The following is a 21,081-nucleotide window of genomic DNA, read 5'->3' on the forward strand; positions in this document are numbered from 1 at the left end:
AGGGGATGGAACGAGGTCATGAAATACACCGCGTTCATCAACGGGTTGAATCCGAGCATCCTCGACCGCTGTTACAGTCAGGGAAGGCCCGACACGCTGGTCGGCTGGATCCAACTGGCCGGGGAAGTGGAGACCAACCTCCAACACGTGGGGATGAGGAGACAGCAACTAGCGAGGAAGGGAGCCAAACACACCCCAACTAAATCTGAAGGGAAGAAGGCTCCGACGACCTCCACCCCGTCTCCCGCCCGCAAGTGCTTCCAATGCGGGGACCCAAATCATCTTGCTGCTAACTGCCCTGGGAAAGCGGGATCCACACCACCCACGGCGCGGCCAACCACCCCGGGCCCGAAGAAGAAGAAGAGCAGCCGATCGAAGGAGCCCAGTCGGGGCTCCGTCGCCACTTCCTTGGCGACTGACGAGGATTTTACCACCAGCCTGGCGGCAGTCGAAGAATCGACCGAGGAGTCAGACGATACCGAGTCGGCGGGAAACGACAGCGACCTGCTTTAATGGGTGCCGCAAAGCAGGTCCAACAACAGCCGGCACTCCTCACGGTGAGAGCAACTGGGGGTTTACTTTTTATGGCCGTCACCCTCCTTAACCCGAACCTAAAGAGATTCATGCACGCCCGAGCGCTAATCGACTCAGGGTGTAACAGGGACTTGATCACCCCCCGCCTAGTTGAGGCGCTGGGATTAGCCACTTCGCCCCTGCCACAACCGATGCAGTTCCAGCAAATGGACGGGGGGCCCATGAGAGGGGAACCATGTACTTTAGAAACTCAGGCGGTCCCGGTAGGGACTGAGGAGCATTGGGGAATTGAGACTTTCGTAATCGCCCCCTCCTGCTCTTTCGACGTGGTAGTAGGCTCAGCTTGGCTCGCCCGCCACCAACCCGACATAAGGTGGGAGGAACAGCTCGTCCGGTTCCCAGATTGGAGGTGCGAGCATCACCACTGGCGCCCCGAGTGGGGGCCGCACGCTCCCCCCCAAAACATGCGGGCGTGCCTCACACTCGAGGAAGTCGCCTCCATCCCCAAGGAGTACCGAGACTTAAAGCTGGCATTTAGCGAGAAGGAAGCGGATGAGCTACCGCCCCACCGCCCTACAGACTGTGCCATTGAGCTAATCCCAGGGCAGCAGCTTCCCAAAGCGAAACTGTACTCCATGGGTTGGGCGGAGAAAGCTGAACTCCGAAAGTTTTTGGACAAAAATCTAAAGCGTGGCTTTATTCGACCCGCCACAGCTCCCCATGCCGCCCCTGTCCTGTTCCGAAAGAAGAAGGACGGGTCTCTTAGGCTTTGCACAGATTTTCGTGCGATAAACGGGATTTCCATGTCCAACGCCTACCCGATCCCGTTGATAAAGGACTTATTAAACACTGTAGCAAAGGGGAAAGTATTTACCAAACTCGACCTCCGAGACGCATACTTCCGCGTCCGCATCAAAGAGGGGGACGAGTGGAAGACAGCCTTCAACACCCCACTGGGACAATTTGAGTACCTTGTCATGCCGTTTGGGCTACAGGGAGCCCCGGGTGTTTTTATGAACTTTATTAATGAAGTGCTGCGGGACTTCCTGTTCAAGGGGGTGGTGGTGTACCTTGATGACATCATTATCTATTCACAAGATCTAAAGTCTCATGTGCCTTTGGTCAGAAAAGTGTTAAGCACCCTTTGTAAACACAAACTGTATGCCAAATTGTCAAAATGTGAATTCCACAAGACCGAACTGGATTACTTGGGCTTCCGGGTGTCGGGGGAGGGATTGTCCATGGACCCCGCAAAGGTCCAAGCGGTGTTAGACTGGGAACCCCCTCGAACCCGCAAGCAGTTACAAAGTTTTATCGGGTTCGCTAATTTTTACCGCGACTTCATAAAGGGGTTCGCCACGGTCATGCTCCCTCTTACAGAACTCCTCAAAACTAAAGGGAAGGGTGACGAGGCTAAAAAACCCGGCGCACGCCTAACGTGGACGCCTGACTGTCAAAAAGCTTTCACTGAGCTAAAACGCCTCTTCACCTCCGAACCCGTGCTGGCTCATCCTGACGAACTTAAGCCCTTTGTGGTCCAATGCGACGCCTCCGACGCCGCTGTAGGAGCCATATTAATGCAGAGGGGAGAAAATGGGGCGCTCCGACCCTGTGCCTATATTTCCAGGAAATTTTCCAATGAACAAAGAAACTGGTCGGTCTGGGACAAAGAGGCATTTGCAGTCATGTTTGCCTTAAAAACCTGGCGCTCCTGGCTTGAAGGAGCGAGAGTCCCCTTCGAAATCTGGACCGATCACAAAAACCTGGAAGCCCTCACTGGGCGTCGCAAAATGACTGCAAAACAGATCCGGTGGGCAGGCTTCTTTGCTAAGTTTGATTTTGTGTTGAAACACATCCCGGGCTCAAAGAACTTTTTAGCGGACGCCCTTTCCCGCCTGCCCCAACACGACAGTCTCAGGGAGGAGGTGGTGGACTCACTAATTTCCCCCTCAGCCATCGCGGGGGGGGTCACCACCCGCTCCGGTAAACAGACCAACCCACCGGACTTAGAATTACTTTCTCGGTTCCTCTCAGAGTACAAACAAGAAACTGACCGCCCCCCCAACTTGGTCAAGGCCGAGAACGGGCTCTGGTTACATAATGAAAAAATCTATGTGCCCGATCCCCTCAGGAAGGAGGTTTTGGACCGCTGCCACTCAAGTCGCTTGGCCGGCCACTTTGGCTATGTCAAAACACTCAACTTGCTCACCCGCCAATTTTGGTGGCCGAAAATGAAAAAAGATGTTTCAGAATTTGTACTCTCATGCCCCACTTGCCTCATGGCAAAACGAAGGGGGGGCAAACCTCCGGGCCACCTGGTTCCCCTCCCTACAGCCACCCGACCTTGGTCGGTAGTCTCCATGGACTTCATTGTAGAGCTCCCGCCCTCACAGGGCAAGACAGTCATCTTGGTCGTAGTCGACACCTTTTCAAAGCAGGCTCACTTCATTCCTTGCAAACAGTTACCTACAGCCAAAAAACTTGCCCAGCTCTTTTTTACTCACATTGTACGCCTACACTCATTCCCAGACAAGGTCATTAGTGACCGCGGAACGCAGTTCGTTGCCAACTTCTGGCGGGAGTTCTGCAAACTAGCTGGCATTGAGCAAGGACTGAGTTCTGCCTACCACCCCCAGTCGGACGGACAGACGGAGAGGGTTAATGGCCTTCTAGAGCAATACCTCCGCTGTTTCATTAATTTCCAACAGTCCAACTGGGTAGATCTCCTCCCCTTTGCAGAATACGGCTACAACAATAGCCTCCATAGCTCAACCAAAACCTCCCCTTTTCAAATCATCAATGGCTACGAGGGCAAGCCGTTCCCTACGCTCGCCCTCCCAGCCAGCCCATCCCAGCCAACATCATGCCAACAATGGTGGGAGGGGCTTCGTGAAGGCTGGAAGGGAATTCAGGAAAACCTGGAGGAAGCGAAAAAAGCCTACAAAAAACAGTTTGACAAAAAACACTCTCCGGAGTGGGATCTGAAGGTGGGGGATACAGTTTTCCTGTCGACAAAGAACCTTCCCCTTCCCCAGTCCTGCCGCAAACTTGCACTGAAGTTCCTAGGACCTTTCAAAATCAAAAGGGTGATAAATAAAGTAACGGTAGAACTCGAACTACCCAAATCACTAAGTAAGATCCATCCTGTTTTTCATTGCAGCTTGCTTCGGAAAGACCCTGGTGCTACGTCCTTCCATCCCAGGGCCCCACCGCCCCCTCCGACGACAGTGAGGGGTCAGAGTCACCATGAAGTCCAGGAGATCCTGGACTCCAGAGTCAAACGGGGGAAACTGTATTATTTGATCAGGTGGAAACACTTCCCCCCGAGCTGTGACGAGTGGGTCGAGTCTCAGAATGTAGTGGCACCGCAACTGCTGAAAAAGTTTCACCTACTGTACCCGCACAAGCCCAAGGCCGGCCCCGCGGGAGGGGGCGCTTAGGGGGGGCAGTATGTCAGAACTTGTATCTTTGCTGCTGGTCCTCTATAATGTGACCAATGCTGTATGGTAGTTTTATTGTGGCTTGGAGCTGTATTGTTACTGAACCAAACTGACTCCATGTTGTAACCTCTGCTTAACCCAGAGTGCCTGAATAGTAATTAACCTTGCCCCACTGGTATCCAAAATATTTGGGGCTGTAGAATGAATTATGTCTTGTCTCTGCACATTCTCACACTGAGACCCTTTGAAGCCGAACAGCATGGCCTTCGGAGTAGGGAGGCATCCTCTCTACTGATAGTGATGGTGAGAAGACAGCTGCGCCCTACAATGTGAATTGTGGCTTTGTGAGATGTTTGCTTTACGTGTATAAAATCAAGCTGATGCTGGCTCTCGCCATTACTGTTATCTTGCCTTTTCCAGCACCTAGTTCTCTTCAATAAAATCCTAGCTTTGTAACTAAGTATGGGATCCGTTTGAAGTTCTTGAGTTCTGACACAAAGGCATGTAGAGTACAATAGTCTAGCCATGAGGTTACCATGGCATGGATCCACATGCCCAGATTGACTGGTTTAAGGTAGGAATCATTCTCTGAGCTAAATTAAAATGGATTAAATAATTAGCATGCTCCTCTGGCAATAACACTGCGTTATTTGTTTGTTCCATGTTAATACGGTCAACAACCAGCACAAGTCAGAAAAAAATTACAAAAGCTAAAAAACAAAGCTAAAATACTTACAAAATATTCAAATATCGCATAAGATAACAGTAGGAAATAGGGTATATAAAATAGCAATTAAAATTTAGCTTCAGAACATAATATATCTTTGCTAACTTTAGATGCAATTGAAAAGGACCTTGCCCAAGGACCTGTGATCTGTGGGCTCACTCCCCTTAGAAAATTCCTAGTGATCTCAAAATTAGAAAGACTGGAATGGCCCTGAAATCTTCTTATTAAGGGACTAATTAGCCTTGCTCATATCTCCTGGTAAAATTGGTATGAGAGGAGAACATGTTCAACAGTTTCAATGACCTTTGCTCTCATTCTTAGGGATCTTTCTATATCTCCCTTCTAAAACTGCAGAGGAGAGTGCATGCCATCTAGCTAGGGAAAATGAACAGGGGATTCCAAGGATGAGAGATAAACTGCTGATGCTACAATGAATTTAGAATTATCTGGTGTCAGAAAATTTGGCACTTCACTGAGATCTTGTTGCCGTTTGATATCGAGCACCCTCTGTCTGGTGATGGCTTTTGCCTGGTCCAAACCTATATCTAGGAGAGAGTGTGGGGAAAGACCGAGGGTCATCGATTTATGGTAGACCAAGAAGATCAAAAGCCATCCTGAAGGACTAATGATGGCAATCCTTGGGGGCAATAATTTAATTTGAGCCAGTAAGGGTCAGCTCAGCTGGACTTTATCAAATATGGGAAGTGCAATATTTTATTTATTGATTGAAGCAACTGCATTATTGTTTTGTTATTACCGTTTTTTATTACTATTACTGTTAATGATTCACTGGTTGTTTTAGAATGATTGTATTTAATCTTTGTTGTGACCCTCCCTGAGCCTGTTTGTGGGGTAGGGCGAGGTAGAAGCCCAATAAGTAAATACCCATGCTTGGGAAAGTTCCCAGAGAATTTAGGCAGGTCATTGAAAAAAGGCAGGACAAGATAGATTCTGATTGGATTCCCACTAGTTCCACAAACTCTCTAGGCCCCTAAACCCTACCTAAGCATTTACTGTGTTTTATTTAGCATGAGAGGAGGCATGAATAAGGTGTCTGCAATATAGGAATATGGTTAGAAAATGTAAATCTGTATGACTGAACGAAAAAATAGTTGTTGTGTGCTACTAGAAAAAGTATGAAACAGACAAAAATAATCTCCAACCCCAAATGTGTGATCACTAGACACTAGAAGCCTTGCTTTCAAAAACAAACATATTTACTATGAATCTTCACCAGAAACCAATCTTGGTCCAAGCAGGCAGTCCAATTTCATTGTTCTTGTTTTGTTTTTAAAGGTTCGTTCATTTCCTTAACTTCAGCGCCATCTGTTGCTTATTCAAGGAAAATAACTCTGCAAAATACAAAGGAAACATTCAAAGATCATGAAAAAATATTTTAACTTTTCCATCACGAATATAAATTGTGGGTTACATTGTATGTGCCTCTTTGGGGAAATTGGAGCTGCGTTAAAGCAGCTGGGGTTACTGGCTCTGCTACTGTATTTTTGTCACCGTATGCAGCCCCACAATAATTTGGCAAGGGGAAACTGACAAGGTGCAAAGACCATTGGAAAAGCTTTGCTGGCTTAATTTTTATGTGCCATATTGGGACAAGAACTGAGACAGTAAACAAAAGTGGCAACCTTAAAAGTAATCTTTCTATAAAACATACATGCAGTCAAAGCTTTTTTTGTACTCCCTGTAAGCACCTGGAGGATTGGCTGCATCAGGGGTGCGTAGCCTGTTATAATTAAGGAGCCCTGTGATGCAATCAAACTCTCTGCTCACAACCAATCCCGGTGGAAGCCTTTTAGACTGAAGCCAAGTTAAAGAGTGATGGCCTATCAGCAGAATGAATTTCTGTCCCCATATGTAACTTCTTAACTTGTTTAAAGCCCACACTATTCCTAGACACACTTTCTGCACTGAGGAATAATTCCTCTCTCTGTCTGTTAGTTTTCTACTTAAGCTACTGGGTATTTGATATCATCATCTTGTAACAACATTGCACCTAATGCTAGCTGTGAAACATCTGTGGCAGTGTAAAACCATTTTTAGTAGTTTGGTGCTCTTAAGATGGGCTTGGTCGTTAGCATGTGTTTCAGTATGGTAAATGTTTCCTGGCATTTTTCATCCCAAATTATTTTGTCTAGGTTTTGTCTCTTGGTCAACTTCCACAAGGGTATTGCTATTTCTAAAAAAAATAGGAAAAAACCCTCTGTAATAGTTCACCATTCCGAGAAAACATCTGACTTGTTTCTTTGTCTAAGTTCTGGATAGCCTTCACACTCTCCCACAGTGGTGATATTTTCCCATTCCCCACTCTGTGACCCAAATAGGTAACTCCAGGTAACCCAAACTGGAATTTGTTAGCCTTAATGGTCAGCCCTTCCTCCTTCAGTCTATTAAGCAGTCTATTTCTAAATGTTTTAAATGTTCTTCTAAGGTTTGGCTAAAAATATCAGCAATATAATTAATTTCATTTAACAGGGAATTAATTAGTCTCTGGAATGAGGCTGGAGAATTCCTCAAGCCAAAAGGCAAGACGTTAAACTCATATAACCCATTAAAGGTCATGAAGGCAGTTTTACATTGGGACTTTGGGTGGAGCCAAAAGTGTGCTAACCGGTCTTGTCATCCCGCGAGGTCTGCTATCTGCCGGGTGCACACATCTAGCATGTGACAGAAAGGATTGGAAGACTTACCAAGCCCACAGATTACTATCCTTTCGTGCTGATCCACGTGGGAACAAACGATATTGCCCGTCATAGCCCTGAATGTATTAGAAAAGACTATGTGGCTCTGGGTCAGAAGATGAAGGAGCTGGACGCACAGGTTGTGTTCTCGTCAGTTCTTCCTGTTGAAGGTTATGGCTTAGGATGAGAAAGAAGAATACTTCAAATAAACGACTGGCTACGTCGATGGTGGTCTTCTATCGGGAGATGGTTTGCACCTTACGGCAATAGGGAAAAGGGAGTTTGGTAACAACCTTGCTAACCTAATAAGGAGGGCTTTAAACTAAATTGTATAGGGGAGCGAGACAATAATTCAAAGCCTCTTATGAAGCCAGAAACTGGGGATAAGAACATTAAAGATTTGCAAAGAGTGGTGCATACGCTAGGTAATGTTAACTTGCAGGCTTGTATGGAAACCAAACCCTTGGGATGCATAAAACATGGATTCCAATGTCTCTACACTAATGCACAGAGTATGGGAAACAAACAGGAGGAACCGGAAGTCCTAATAAAGGAAGGAGACTATGACATAATAGGCCTTACTGAAACTTGGTGGGATGACACTCACAACTGGAATATTAGGATTCAGGGGTACAACTTATTTAAAAGGGACAGGCAAATGAGAAAGGGCGGAGGCGTAGCAGTATATGTGAAGGAGGTATATACTTGTGAGGAAATATGTGAATGTGAATATGGCAGTTGAGAGTCTCTGGGTAAAAATAAAAGGAGTAAGAAACAACAGTGATATAATTGTGGGGGTCTGCTATAGACCACCAAGCCAGGCAGAGGACTTGGATGAGATACTCCTACAACAGATTGCAATGTTTTCTAAGAGAAGGGATACAATGATCATGGGAGATTTCAATTACCCGGACATCTGTTGGAAGTCCAACAGAGAGAGGTCCCCGTGGCCTATTACTCTCGCACTTTGACCCTGGCTGAGCTCAACTACGCCCAAATAGATAAGGAGGCATTGGCAATCGTGGCGAGCATATACAAATTCAATGACCACCTGTATTGTAGGCGCTTCACGATTGCCACAGACCACAAGCCATTGCTCGGCCTACTCGCCCCAGACTGCCAGACACCGCAGATCCTGTCGCAGCGGGTCCTGCGGTGCAACAAGTTCCTCAACTCATAAACCACAAGCTCGTCTACCGCCCCAGCAAGGCAATGCATCACGTAGACGCCCTCAGCCACCTTCCGCTACCGCAGATGGACCCAGATCCGGCCCCAGCCCACCACATGATGCTCCTGGAGTCTCTGCCGGAGCAGCCCCTCCACGCAGCAGAGGTAGCCAGGTCCATGGGCAGAGACCACATCCTTACACGTGTTTCGGACTGTGTGGGGAGGGGTTGGCCCACGAGCAAATTGGATGCTGCATTCAGACCGATTGTTTTCCACCGGGAAGAACTCTCCTTACACAATAGTACAGGCCCTGGCCCCCACTTGCAGGTTGGAGCTACAGAGGTTTTGGGGGCTCCTGAACTTTTACTACTCATTCTTGCCCCACAAAGCAGCCCTGGATGAACCCCTACACAGACTCCTACAGAGAAGGGTAAGGGGATTCTGGAATTCCCACAATGAAGAGATGGAGGAGGAATGCAACAGAATCCACCTGAGGTAGTGGAGCATCTCGATTTTGTGGACAGCAATCCCAGCTCCACCACACACACCCCACCTCCAACCTTCACAGAGAGGGGTCAGCAGCCCCCCAACAGGAAAAACTCCCACTCCACAAGCCCACCCAGGAGCTTGGAAGGCTGGCTCTGCTACTCCCCAACCTTCCCAGAGAGGGGCCCACAGCCACCCCTGATACCTCCAGAGCACAGCCAAGGGCTCTTTGTCCTGGGCGGGAGATCCAGAGGGGCCACAGCAGGAAGAAAAAAGAGCTGGAGAGCACCCAGGAGCAAAGGAAGAGAACTCACACACACATGCTCTGAGTTAGCTCTGGTGCCCTCTCTGGTGGTAGGGAGGAAAAGCAAGCAGGAGGAAAAACATGTAGCCTCAGTCCCAGGATCTGCTGCCACAGCAGCACATAGTTCCAGGTGCTATTTCAAAAAAGTTTATGAGTTTGTGTTGGGGCTGCATTCAAAGCCATCCTGGGCTGCACGCGGCCCTTGGGCCGCAAGTTGGACAAGAATGATATAAACTGAGTACACTCAGAAACAATATTATCTAAAATCTGGACTTTAAGAATTTCTACAAGAATTTAGCAACGTATAAAACATAGTGCCAAGGGAATTAAATCTAATAGTCCATATAGATTAACTACAATGAAGGACAGTACTATATAAAATTCTGAACTTTAAGAACTTCTATAAGAAATTTGGCAACAGTATTGGTGATCTCAGGGGTCAGATTGTTTAATATAAATTGACTTTTCAACTTAATTTAGATAACTTTTGGGATGAAGCCAAATTGAGAGCAATTTTTCACAGGGTAACTCATACAGAGGGCATTCCACAGTTATGTGCTCTATTGTGTCCAGAGAGTCAAGATCACAAGGACATAGCTGTTCTTGTCTCGGAGTCTGATGGCATCTGCAATAGAGCATTCTAGAGGGGAATGTGTTGACCCTTGCCAGAAGGAAGACACTGCATTGGAGAGGGATATCAAGATTATAAAAATACTGAGGCATTTTGCCAAAGTGATTAGTAAGACAGAACATTGCAGGAGAGCAAATACAGGGTTGAGTAGGGAGTAACATTTGCTGTTCAATGTCTCCATTTTTCCCTATGGGCACTCATGCATTCTGTATTTGCAATCATATTTAACCAAGATATTAACCAAAACATTGTTTGATTAGTTTAAAAATATAAGATTTCTCCATTAAAGCTAGGTTGTCGAGAAGAATATCAAATTGACTTAATTTAGGAATAATTACGGAGTCCCAGGAAGTACTATGCAGTTCTTTTTACAAAAGGAATAAGAGAGAACCCAGCTCAGTTCTAAAATAGAGCCTGAGCCAGTAGCGTGATGTTAAGATCCAGGCCTTAGTCTCAAGCAAATTTTGTCCAACTTCAGAGCAGAATGCAAAATAAGGCACACATTTGGGGACACCCCTAATTTGTCCACAAACGATTGCTTGGATATTCTCCACATCACAATTAGGGGCATCGAACTAAATAGGAATTCCAAACAGGACTTGGGATAGAATTTTAGAATTAAATATTCTGATCGTGGAAGGGACATGTTGATTGCCATTAGTAAAGAAGGAGGACTTGAGTTGAGTAAGGGAGATCCTCACTAGTTTTTTAACCCCTACTTCTATGAGCTGCCCAGTCAAGATTGTATAATGGCCAAGAAATTGAGATATTAACCAAGATATTTATAACTTTTAACTTGTTGGATTCTGACATTCCCAATTTGCCATCTACATTTGTTTTAGCAAATTGCATGGCAATAGTCATTAAAAGCTTCTAGATATCTGTGGAGACCAATTTTGGTGAAGGATAAATCACAGTATCATCTGCATATAAGAGGATAGGTACTGGCCTCCTAAATTAGGTGGATGACTGTTCACAAGCTCCAGAGAGCTAGCCAAATCGGAGAAAAATAGCTTAAACAGAAGGGGGATGTATTCTCTGTTTGCAATAATGTATAGTTTATGGGCAAATACTGACCTTAGGGCTTGCCTGGTTTCCATTAGTCCCTATGGGCAATCATCCATTCTCTGTTGGCAATCATGTATTGTCTATGGGCAATCACTGTCTTTTGGGGCAAACCTGCTCTTTATTATTCCCTATGGGGAAGCATGGTTTCCATTATTCCCTATGGGCAAGTGTGGATTCTCTATTGGCAATAATGTATGACTCTATGTATAGTCTATGGGCAATCACTGTCTTTAGGGCAAGCCAGCTCCCCAGTATTCCCTATGAGCAAGCATGGTCTCCATTTTTCCCTATGGGCACTCATGCATTCTGTACTTGTAATCATGTATAGGCTATGGGCAATCGCTGTTATAATATAGTGGGTTCTTAGGCATTGAAGAGCTGAGGTAGATATGATAACAAGCTCTTTATTGAGTACAGCATGATGGGTGGCTGCACTAACTGAACTGGAGAACAGGGCCCGCTGGGCCAACTATATATAATACTCGGTTCAGACCAGCAGGGGGCCTGTGATTGGAGCAGGGCAGTTGGGATTTGGATCCTCCTGCCCATTGTTCCGAAGTCCCCAAGCTCAGTACGTTAGGCTCCAATGAGCCAGGCAGAAACACCATTTGGTATACACAGATTCATATACATAACATCCCTTCCTCCCCCCCCCCCCGAGTTTGCAAGTCTTAGCAATCATAGTCCTGTACATAGGCAGGCTTGCGTTGCTCTCGTGTCAACCTCCAGAGCGCTGGAGTGGGAGGTGGATCGGTTGCAGCTTCTTGCGCGGCTGGTGGTGGTTTGAGTGATGCAGGCACTTCAACTGGCAGTTGCGGGACCTCGGAGGTCTCAGGCGTATACAGCGGTTCCGGTTCCCTAGAGGTCTTGGTACGGTTGGGGACACAAGAACCGGGGCCTCGGCTTCAATAGGTTCCGAGTCACTTGGTGTCAGACACTGGAATACAACTACAGTATTGCTTAGCATGACTGACTCCATTTTAGAGTTGATACTAACCATGAGAAGGCTTGCTCAAAGTAGAGGTCACAGAATGTTACTAACAGTTGTTGTGAACATTCCTTTCCCTGCAAACTAACAAAAGATACTTTCCTTTGAAGATAAGGGCCTCAGGACTGGCAATTCAGCCATCCTTGTGAAGCAGCTAAACAAAGAGATAAGAGGAAGTACCCGTGTGAAAGTTAGCACCCCCTCCTAGCAATGTTTATATGTGCGGGTTTCTGCATAGCAAAGCTTTGATGTAGAATTCTTTAAGTTGTGTGCTCATGTGCAAAAATGTATCAGTTCCAATCTCTCTTCATTCAGATGTCATGAGTTCTCTAATAAAACCTATACTTTGTATCAAATCGAAGTCTGGTTGATCTGAAGTTCCATCGTCTGACACTTGGGGCTGGTGTGGCCAGTGGGTTGCTTCCACCCAGTGGCCCCTCTTGTGACCGCAATTTATCTATGTGCAGCCTCCATGTAAACCCATCCTCCGAAGTGATCTCGTACATGACTGCCCCTAGCACCCTGGAAACTCAGGCCAGTATCCATGCTGTCCCCTCCGAAGTTTTGGTGAACACCAAGTCCCCTGTGTTGAACCCCCTTGGAGCCCGGACTGCCTCAGGAACCTCTTGAAGATCTGGGGCGCAGTCTGGGTGCATGCGGTCTGGCAAGGTTGTCAGCCATCAGCCCATGAGGAGCTCTGCCAGACTATGGCCAGTGACTGTGCTGGGGATGGAATGCTGTGCTAATAGACACTCTGCGAGGCGGGCCTCCCAGTCCCCATAAATGATGTGGCAGAGCGTTTCCTTAGCTGCCCGCACCATCTGTTCAGCTTGGCTATTGGTGGCAGGATGAAACGGGGCTGACCTCATGTGTTTAATCAGGTTTCGGCTCCAGAAATCCTGGAACTTGGCCAAGGTGAAGGCTGTTCCATTATCAGATACCAGTGTGTGGGGCAGGCCGTGGGTGGTGAAAATCCTGCAGAGGGCCCCTAGCACAGCCCGGAAGGAGGTGGACACTACGGGTATGACCTCAAGCCACTTCAAGTAGGAGTCCACTATGAGGAAAAATATTTGCCCTTGGAAGGGCCCCGTGAAGTTGAGGTGCAGGCGGGACCAGGGGTTGCGGGTGGACTCCCACTGTTGGGCTGGGGCTTGAGGCAGTCTCCTGGCATGGTTGGCATCGGACAACCCAGGATTCTATAGCATTATCTATTCCCGGCCACCATATGTAGCTGCAGGCCAGCACCTTCATGCACACAATCCCCGGATGGGTTTCGTGCAGCACTGAGAGAACCCGCTGCCTCAGTACAGGGGCACCACCACCCTGTCCCCCCACAACAGACAATCTTTGTGAACAGACAGTTCATCCCGGCAGGATGCAAAAGCCAAGAATTTTGATCCCACCCGGCCTGTGGAACATCCTCTCTACACCCAGTCCAAAACGTGGGAGAGGATCTTGTCCATCCTGGAGCAGTGGGCAATGTCCTTGGCATGCACCGGGCGGTCTAGCAGGGAGTTCAAAGCCATGATCAGGTGTGCAGGGGCCGGATCAGCATCCATGAAAGGTAGTGGCAGGTGACTCAGGGCATTGGCATGGCTTATGGCCTTCCCCAAGCAGTACTGGAGGTCGCAAGGAAAATGGACCACCACCGCGGAGATAGCATTTGTGGAGTTTGGCAGTCAGGGGCAAATAGACCCAGCAGAGGCTTGTGGTCTTTGTGGATGATGAAGGGCCGGCCATACAGATAGTCATGGAATTTTTTTACCCATGCCACAATGGCCAGACCCTCCTTATCGACCTGCACATAATTGCACTCCAGTTTTTGCAATGTCCGTGAGTAGTAGGCTACCGGAATCTCTCGGCCGTCCGGTAGCATGTGGGCCAAAACAATGCCTAACCTGTATGGGGAAGCATTGAAGGCCAAAATGACAGGCAGCGGCTTGTCGAAGTGCGCCAGCAAGCTGTTAGAAGTCAATAAGTCTTTTACCACTTGAAAAGCGGTGGCTTGCCAGCGATCCCAAACCCATGGAGCCCGTTTGTCTAGAAGCCTCTGTAAGGGCTCCACTACCGCCGCCTTGTGGGGGAGGAAGGTGCGGTAAAAGTTGAAGAGGCCCAAGAAAGCTTGTAATTCTGCCTTGTTTGTGGGGGCAGGCACCTCACAAATGGCCCGAATTTTGTCCTTGGTGGCTCTCCTCCTCTTTGCCTGGCGCTGGGCTTGGCTTCTCCCTTCTGCTCCCTGACGTCTCGCTCCGGCCAGGCTCCTTGGACCCGGAGACGAGCACGTTGGCTGTGGGGCGTTGCTCGAGCGGCTGTCGGCGCTCCGTCAGCCCAGGTGAGAGGTGGGGCTTGGGAAGGTGTGGGAGGCTCTCGGGGCAGCGATGGGGGGCGGGAGCGGCTGGCAGGCATCGGGGGGTCCCCCTCGCGCAGTCATCGCCCGGGCTGGGTGGGACACGGGGCTTGCCTTCACTAAGTACAGTCACCTTGAACTTATCAGGAGAAGGCATGGGAAGCTGGCATACCTGGTTCCCCGCTGTGATGAGTGCGTGAATGTCCTCCACAAACATGACTTCATGGCAATAGCCATTTTTCTGTTGCGTGGAGCCCCCCTGGCCCTGGTGCGATGGCTTTGAGCAGCAAACCTGTGCCAGATGGCCGGTCCAGCCGCATGTGTGGCGAACAGCGTCATGGTATTTGCAGGAGCGTCTTTCGTGGGTGTTTCTGCAGCTGCGCAGCCTCAGATCATTGCTGTCTCTGTTGCATGTGGTGGCGGCCACTTTGGTTGAGCCTGGTGCACTTTGAAGGCATCATCATCCTTAGAGTCCTTGGGGTTGGAGTTGCTGGCGACCTGGTATGCTCCCATTGATGCTGCTCCTTGTGCGACTTCTCTTAGGTGGCAGCTTCACTCAAGGCATCTTCTAAGGTCAGGATCTTCTTCACTGCCAGCTTCGCCTGCATTTGTTCCTCATGGAGGCCAGTTATGAAGTGGTCTAACAAGGCCTCATCAAGACTTACAAATGTGCACTCACGAGTAAGGCGGCAAAGCCGACGGAGAATGCAAGCATGAATTCTTCTCCTGCCTTCTAGTTCCGCTTGTGGAACTCAATGCGCCGGGTCATGCAGGTTGGCTGGGATGAGTAGTTGGTCAGCTTCTCAATGATGGCCTTGTAGGTGGCCTCGCACAGTGTCAATGGTGATAGCAAATTCTCCGCCAGTTATGCCGGTCATCCCCATAACAGCTGAGCAGTAGATGCTTCTGCTGTTCTTCATCTGTGATTTTGTGGTATAAGGTGAAGAAGTTCAGTCGCTTTCCCCATCTATCTCATTGCTCTGGCGAGCCAGTTTGGTGTAGTGGTTAAGTGTGCGGACTCTTATCTGGGAGAACCAGGTTTGATTCCCCACTCCTCCACTTGCACCTGCTAGCATGGCCTTGGGTCAGCCATAGCTCTGGCAGAGGTTGTCCTTGAAAGGGCAGCTGCTGTGAGAGCCCTCTCCAGCCCCACCCACCTCACAGGGTGTCTGTTGTGGGGGAGGAAGGGAAAGGAGATTGTGAGCCGCTCTGAGACTCTTCGGAGTGGAGGGCGGGATATAAATCCAATATCTTCTTCTTCTTCTGCATGCTCGGGGCTGAACTCACGGATGAACCCCTGCGGCCCGGGCTGGCCGGCCATGTGGTAGCCTACCAGTGGGAGGTCAACAGCTGGCGGCGTGGAGGCGCTGGAGGTGCTGGATGCTTGGTCTTCGCTCATCTCTGGTCCTGGCTTGGCAACCTTCCTCAGCAATGGCAGTGCGATGTGTGGAGCTGGAAGCAGCTGCTGTGAGGCACGGTGCAGTGCTGGTTGCTGGATCGCCTACTAGGATCCCATCCTCATCGCCACTATAATATAATGGGTTCTTAGGCATTGAAGAGGCAAGGCAGTTGTGATAACAAGCTTTCTATTGAGTACAGCATGGTGGGTGGCTGCACTAACTGAACTGGAGAACGGGGCATGTTGGGCCAACTATGCACAATACTGGGTTCCCTGCACTGACTCTTATTGGGTCATTTCATCAGGCTCCAATGAGCCAGGCAGGCACACCATTTGATACACACAGATTCATATACATAGCAGCTGTTCTTAGGGCAAATCTGCTTTCCATTATTCCCTATGAGCAATCTCTATTGGCAATCATGCATTTTTCTAAGGGCTCTGCTTACAAGTAAGTGTGGACACCATTTTTCCCTATGGGCAATCATGCATTCTCCATCGGCAACCACATATAATCTAGGGGAATTGTCCTTCAGGCAAGCCTGCTCACCATTATTCCCAATGAGCAAGCGTGGATTTTCTACTGGCAATCATGTACATTCTACGGGCAATTGCTGTCCAAAGGGAAAGTGTGGTCTCTATTATTTCCAATGGGCAAACATGAATTCTCTATGGGCAATCTATGGGCAATTGCTGTCTTTAGCGCAAGCCTTTTCTCCGTTATTCCCTATGAACATATTATCATTGCCTATGGGCAAGTGTGGATTCTCTATTGGCAATCATGTATACTCTATGGGCAATCGCTGTCCTTAGGATAAGCCTAGTTTTCATTATTCCATATGGGCAATCATGCATTCTGTATTGACAATAATGTGTTGTGTAGGGGCAATTGCTGTCCTTGGGACAAGCGAGGTCTCCATAATTCCTTACAGACCGGGGGGGGGGGGGGAACCTCCGACCTGCGAGATCGCTTGGTCCAGCCTCCCCAGGGCCAGCTGGCCGGCAGAGATCAATGGGCTGTGCCCTGCTGCGTGGTGGCCTCCCTAGAGCCGGTTGGCCTGCAGGGATCGATGGGCCATGCCCTGCTGCGCAGCAGCCTCCCCAGGGGAGGGAGGGAAAGAGTCAGAGCTTCCTTTGCCCAGTTCCCCAGAGCCAGCTGGCCGGCGCGGATCGATAGGCCAAGCCATGCTGCACGGTAACCTCCCCAGGGCCGGCTGGCCGCAGGGATTGACAGGACGGGCCATGCTGCATGGTGGCCTCTCCAGGGCTGGCTGGCCGTCAGGGATCGATGGGCCGGGTCACACTGCATGGCAGCCTCCCCAGGCCCAGTTGGCCGGTGGGGATCACTAGGCTGGGCCATGTGGGGGCTTCCCCAGGGCTGTCTGATGGATATCACTGGGCTGGGCTGGGCTGTGTGACAGCCTGCCCAGGGCCGAGTGGCCAGCGGGGGTCGCTGGGCTGGACAACGCTGCTGGCAGGGGTCATGGGGCCCAGCTGTGCTGTGCAGCTGCCTCCCAGTCACTGTGGCAATTCAAGTGAGTTTCCCTCTCATTTCTTTATTTCCCTATTTCTCCCCCCCCCCTTTTTTTGTTTCCCTTTCTTCCTCACATTTCTTTATCGCTCTCTCTCACTGGAGTGGTGGGTGTTGTGAAGGATGGCTGGTGGGGGATGTGGGTGCCTTGGGTCTGGTGGGAGCAGCTGCAGTTTCTGCATGAAGGGAGGGAGAGAGGAGTCGCAGGGGTGGGGGTGGGAGTTGCTACCACCAGTTCAATTTGCACTTGATTATCCCAGATGGTGTGGCCTAATATGCTAATATTAGGAGGGTGGCGGCCTAATATGCTAACAAGTTCCTGCTGGCCCACGAATGATGTTAGAAATTTCATATAATATATCATATATATATTTATTGCTCACAAACCATTTGGTCATAAGCAAATGGCGATGAAATAGAAAAATTATCAATAATATAGATTTTACAGATTTTACAAAATAAATGTTTAGAATCATCAAAGTGCGCAACATAAAACAGCATTTCCCATTTTCTTAAAATCCTTCTCTTGTCTCTTAAACACTTCCAGAAAAAAGGTTCCCCACCTTCATTCTATGTTGGTGATCATGTGCTTCACTCTCTGTTGACAATCTATGGGCAATCACTGCGCTCACAAGTGGAGACTCTACTATTCCCTGAGGGCAAATGTGGTCTCCATTATGCCCTCTGGGCAATCATGCATTCTTTATTGACAATCATGTATAGTCTAGGGGCAATCACTGTTCTTAGGGCAAGTGTGTTCTCTATTATTCCTTATGGGCAAGCATAAATTCGCTATTGGCAATTATGGACAATTGCTATCCTTAGGTAAAGCCTAATTTCTATTATTCTCTTTGGGCAAGCATGATCTCCATTTTTCCCTTTGGGCAATCATGTATAGTCTATGGATAATCACTGTCCTTAGGGCAAGCCTGCTCTCCATTATTCCCTATGGGCAAGTGTGGTCTCCATTATTCCCTATGGGCAAGCAGAGTCTCTAAACAAAATAAGTAAAGAGGAACAAGGCAAGGGAGGCCATTTCAGGTGGGCTATCACTGCCTCAACCACAGACATGGTGGAACATCTCCATTTTATAAACCTTACATAACTATGGGCAAGTGTGGCCTCCATTATTCCCTATGGACAAGCGTGGATTCTCTACTGGCTATCATGTATAGTCTATGAGCAATTGCTATCCTTAGGGCAAGCCTAATTTCCATCATTCCCTATGGGCAAGTGTGGCTTCTCTAGTGGCAATCAAATACAGGCAATCTCTGTCCCTATGTGCAAGCGTGGTCTCCATTATTCCCTATGGGCACGTGTGGATTCTCTATTGACAATCATGTATAGTCTATGGGCAATTGCTGTTCTTAGATCAAGCCTAATTTCCATTATGTCTGATGGGCAAGCATGGATCCTCTATCGGCAATCATGTATAGTCTATGGGCTATTGCTGTCCTCAGGTCAAGCCTAATTTCCATTATTCCCTATGGGCAAGCATGGATTCTCTATCGGCAATCATGTATAGTCTATGGATGATTGCTGTCCTCAGGTCAAGCCTAATTTCCATTATTCCCTATGGGCAAGCATGGATTCTCTATTGGCAATCATAGTTTAAGGGCTATTGCTGCCCTCAGGTCAAGCTTAATTTCCATTATTCCCTTTGGGCAAGTGTGGATTCTCCATGGGCAAGTGTGGATTCTCCACTGGCAATCATGTATAGTATAGGGCAGGAATGTCAGACATGCGGACCAGGGGCTGAATTAGGCCACTGGAGGGCTCCTACCAGGCCTCTAAGCAACTGGCTGTTATCTACTTCTTCCTCCCTCTCTCTAGCTTCCTTCTGTGTGCAGGGCTTTTTTTGTAGCAGGACCTCCTTTGCATATTAGGCCACACACCCCTGATATAGCCAGTCCTCCTGGAATTTACAGTAGTCCCTGTATGGAGGATTGGCTACATCAGGGGTGTGTGGCCTAGTATGCAAAGGAGTTCCTGCTACAAAAAAGCCCTGCATTCTGCATAACAACAGCTTGCTTTGCAAGGCTTGCTCAATCGCACAAGAGCTGCTACAGAACAAAGCCTCTATTTTCTCCATTGGCTGAGACTCCTCCCTTGGGGAGGAAGGGAGGGAGGCAGAACTTGCTTTTCCAGGCTCTCACAATTGCACAGCAGAGCTACTGAGCCAAGCCTCGCTTCCTTCTATTGGCTGAGGCTCCTCCCCTTCCTCGTCCCCTGTGGAAGGAAAGAGCAAGAGCTGCCTTTGCCCAGTTCCCTGCAAAGAAAGTACTTTTAAGACCGAGTACTAATGTTTAAAACATGCTTTATTTTAAGGTTTTCTTTTAAAAAAATCTTTGTGTTTGTCTGTGTCCTTTATAAAGTTTATATCTCTGCTACCTAATCTTAAATAGGCACACACATGGCCCAGCCCAGCAAGGTCTCATTTATGTCAGATTCGGCCCTCATAACAAATGAGTTTGACATGCCTAGTCCAGGGGCAATCACTGCCCTTAGGGCAAGCCTAATTATTCCCTATGGGCAAGCATGGATTCTCTATTGGCAGTTACTTCTATTGGCAATCATGTACAGTCTGCGGGCAATCTCTGTCCCTAGTTTTAGTACATCCCATTTTAATTTCTCGATTTATTTGTTATCCACAATGGTAACCCGCCCTGAGCCTGCTGTACAGAGGAGGGCAGGTAGAAACTGAATGAATGAATGAATTAGTGTGAGCTAGCTCACAGTTTTTTAGTCTCCAGCTCACACATTTTTGTCTTAGCTCAGAAAAAATGGCCCCGGAGCAAACTGCTGTATGCGGTAGCTCACAACGTAGAATTTTTGCTCCCAAGATTCCACAGCTTAGCGGGGATGTTGGTCACAGCATATTCAGTGTGCTTCACTTTCAAGTAAGCATGCCTAGGATTGCAGTCTCTAGATGAACTGTCGTTTTTAGGCGACCTACTGGATAGAGTGGGGTTTACTTCAGAGTAAAAGTAGCCTTCAGAGTCGTAAGCTGTTATCAGTTTGCAAAGAACATTTCAAAAATATATTATTATTAGAAAATATCTTTTAAAATATTATTAAGGTTTATGTGGGAGCATAAGTCCTCATGAATAAGAGCCAATTCCTCCTCCTCCCCCCCCCGTTAGCAGCAGCAGTTACGCAGCAAGATTTTGGGAGGCGAGGAGTGGTAGCGGGTTCCTACACAGATCTGTGATTGGTCCTCAACTAATGGTACAATAGAGCATAAAGACAACCTCTGCAGGATGCGAAGCTTTTTCTTGTTTATGCACGCTCAGGAAAGCCATTTATGGGCTGCCCTTTTCACATTTTTTAAAGGACCCCCCGGAGTTGCTAAGCTTCGCCCCTTTCCCGAAAAGCCCCGCCGCCCCAGCCCGCTGCGCAGTCACATGAGCGGCATGCCCCTCCCCTCCCCTCCCCTGCCCGAGAGAGTGGCGCCGGCCGCGCTGCGCTCAGCGGGGAGAAACCAATGAGCTGAAGAGAGTCGCTTTTGCGGAAGGAGGCCGTGCCGCTGGGGAGCCTCTCCTGCCTTGAGCGTGTCCTCCCCCTCTCACGACTGCATTGCTGAGAGGCATGGGAGCCCCCAAGGGAGCGGAGCAGCAGCCTCCCCAGGAGGTAAGGGGCGGGCAGCGGCTTTGCACGTGGGCGTTTCCCTTTCGTGCTGGCTGCGCGGGCGTCCTTCTTTCCCGAGGTTTGCTTGGGAGAGGAGCCGGGGGCAGTGTGGTTCCCGGGGAGCTGCTGAGAGGCT

At 48.6% G+C, this 21,081-nt stretch overlaps 1 protein-coding gene across 1 annotated transcript in view; it reads left to right on the plus strand.

Moving 5' to 3' along the window:
* The first annotated feature begins 20,906 nt into the window (after nucleotides 1-20,906).
* Nucleotides 20,907-21,081, plus strand: part of CCDC93 (coiled-coil domain containing 93) — a 130,290-nt gene continuing 130,115 nt past the window's right edge. The window contains 1 exon segment of the mRNA XM_060262457.1: nucleotides 20,907-20,948. Coding sequence (XP_060118440.1) covers nucleotides 20,907-20,948 — 42 coding nt within the window.

This window comes from Heteronotia binoei, chromosome 21, assembly GCF_032191835.1.
Source record: "Heteronotia binoei isolate CCM8104 ecotype False Entrance Well chromosome 21, APGP_CSIRO_Hbin_v1, whole genome shotgun sequence".
NCBI classification, from domain to species: domain Eukaryota; kingdom Metazoa; phylum Chordata; class Lepidosauria; order Squamata; family Gekkonidae; genus Heteronotia; species Heteronotia binoei.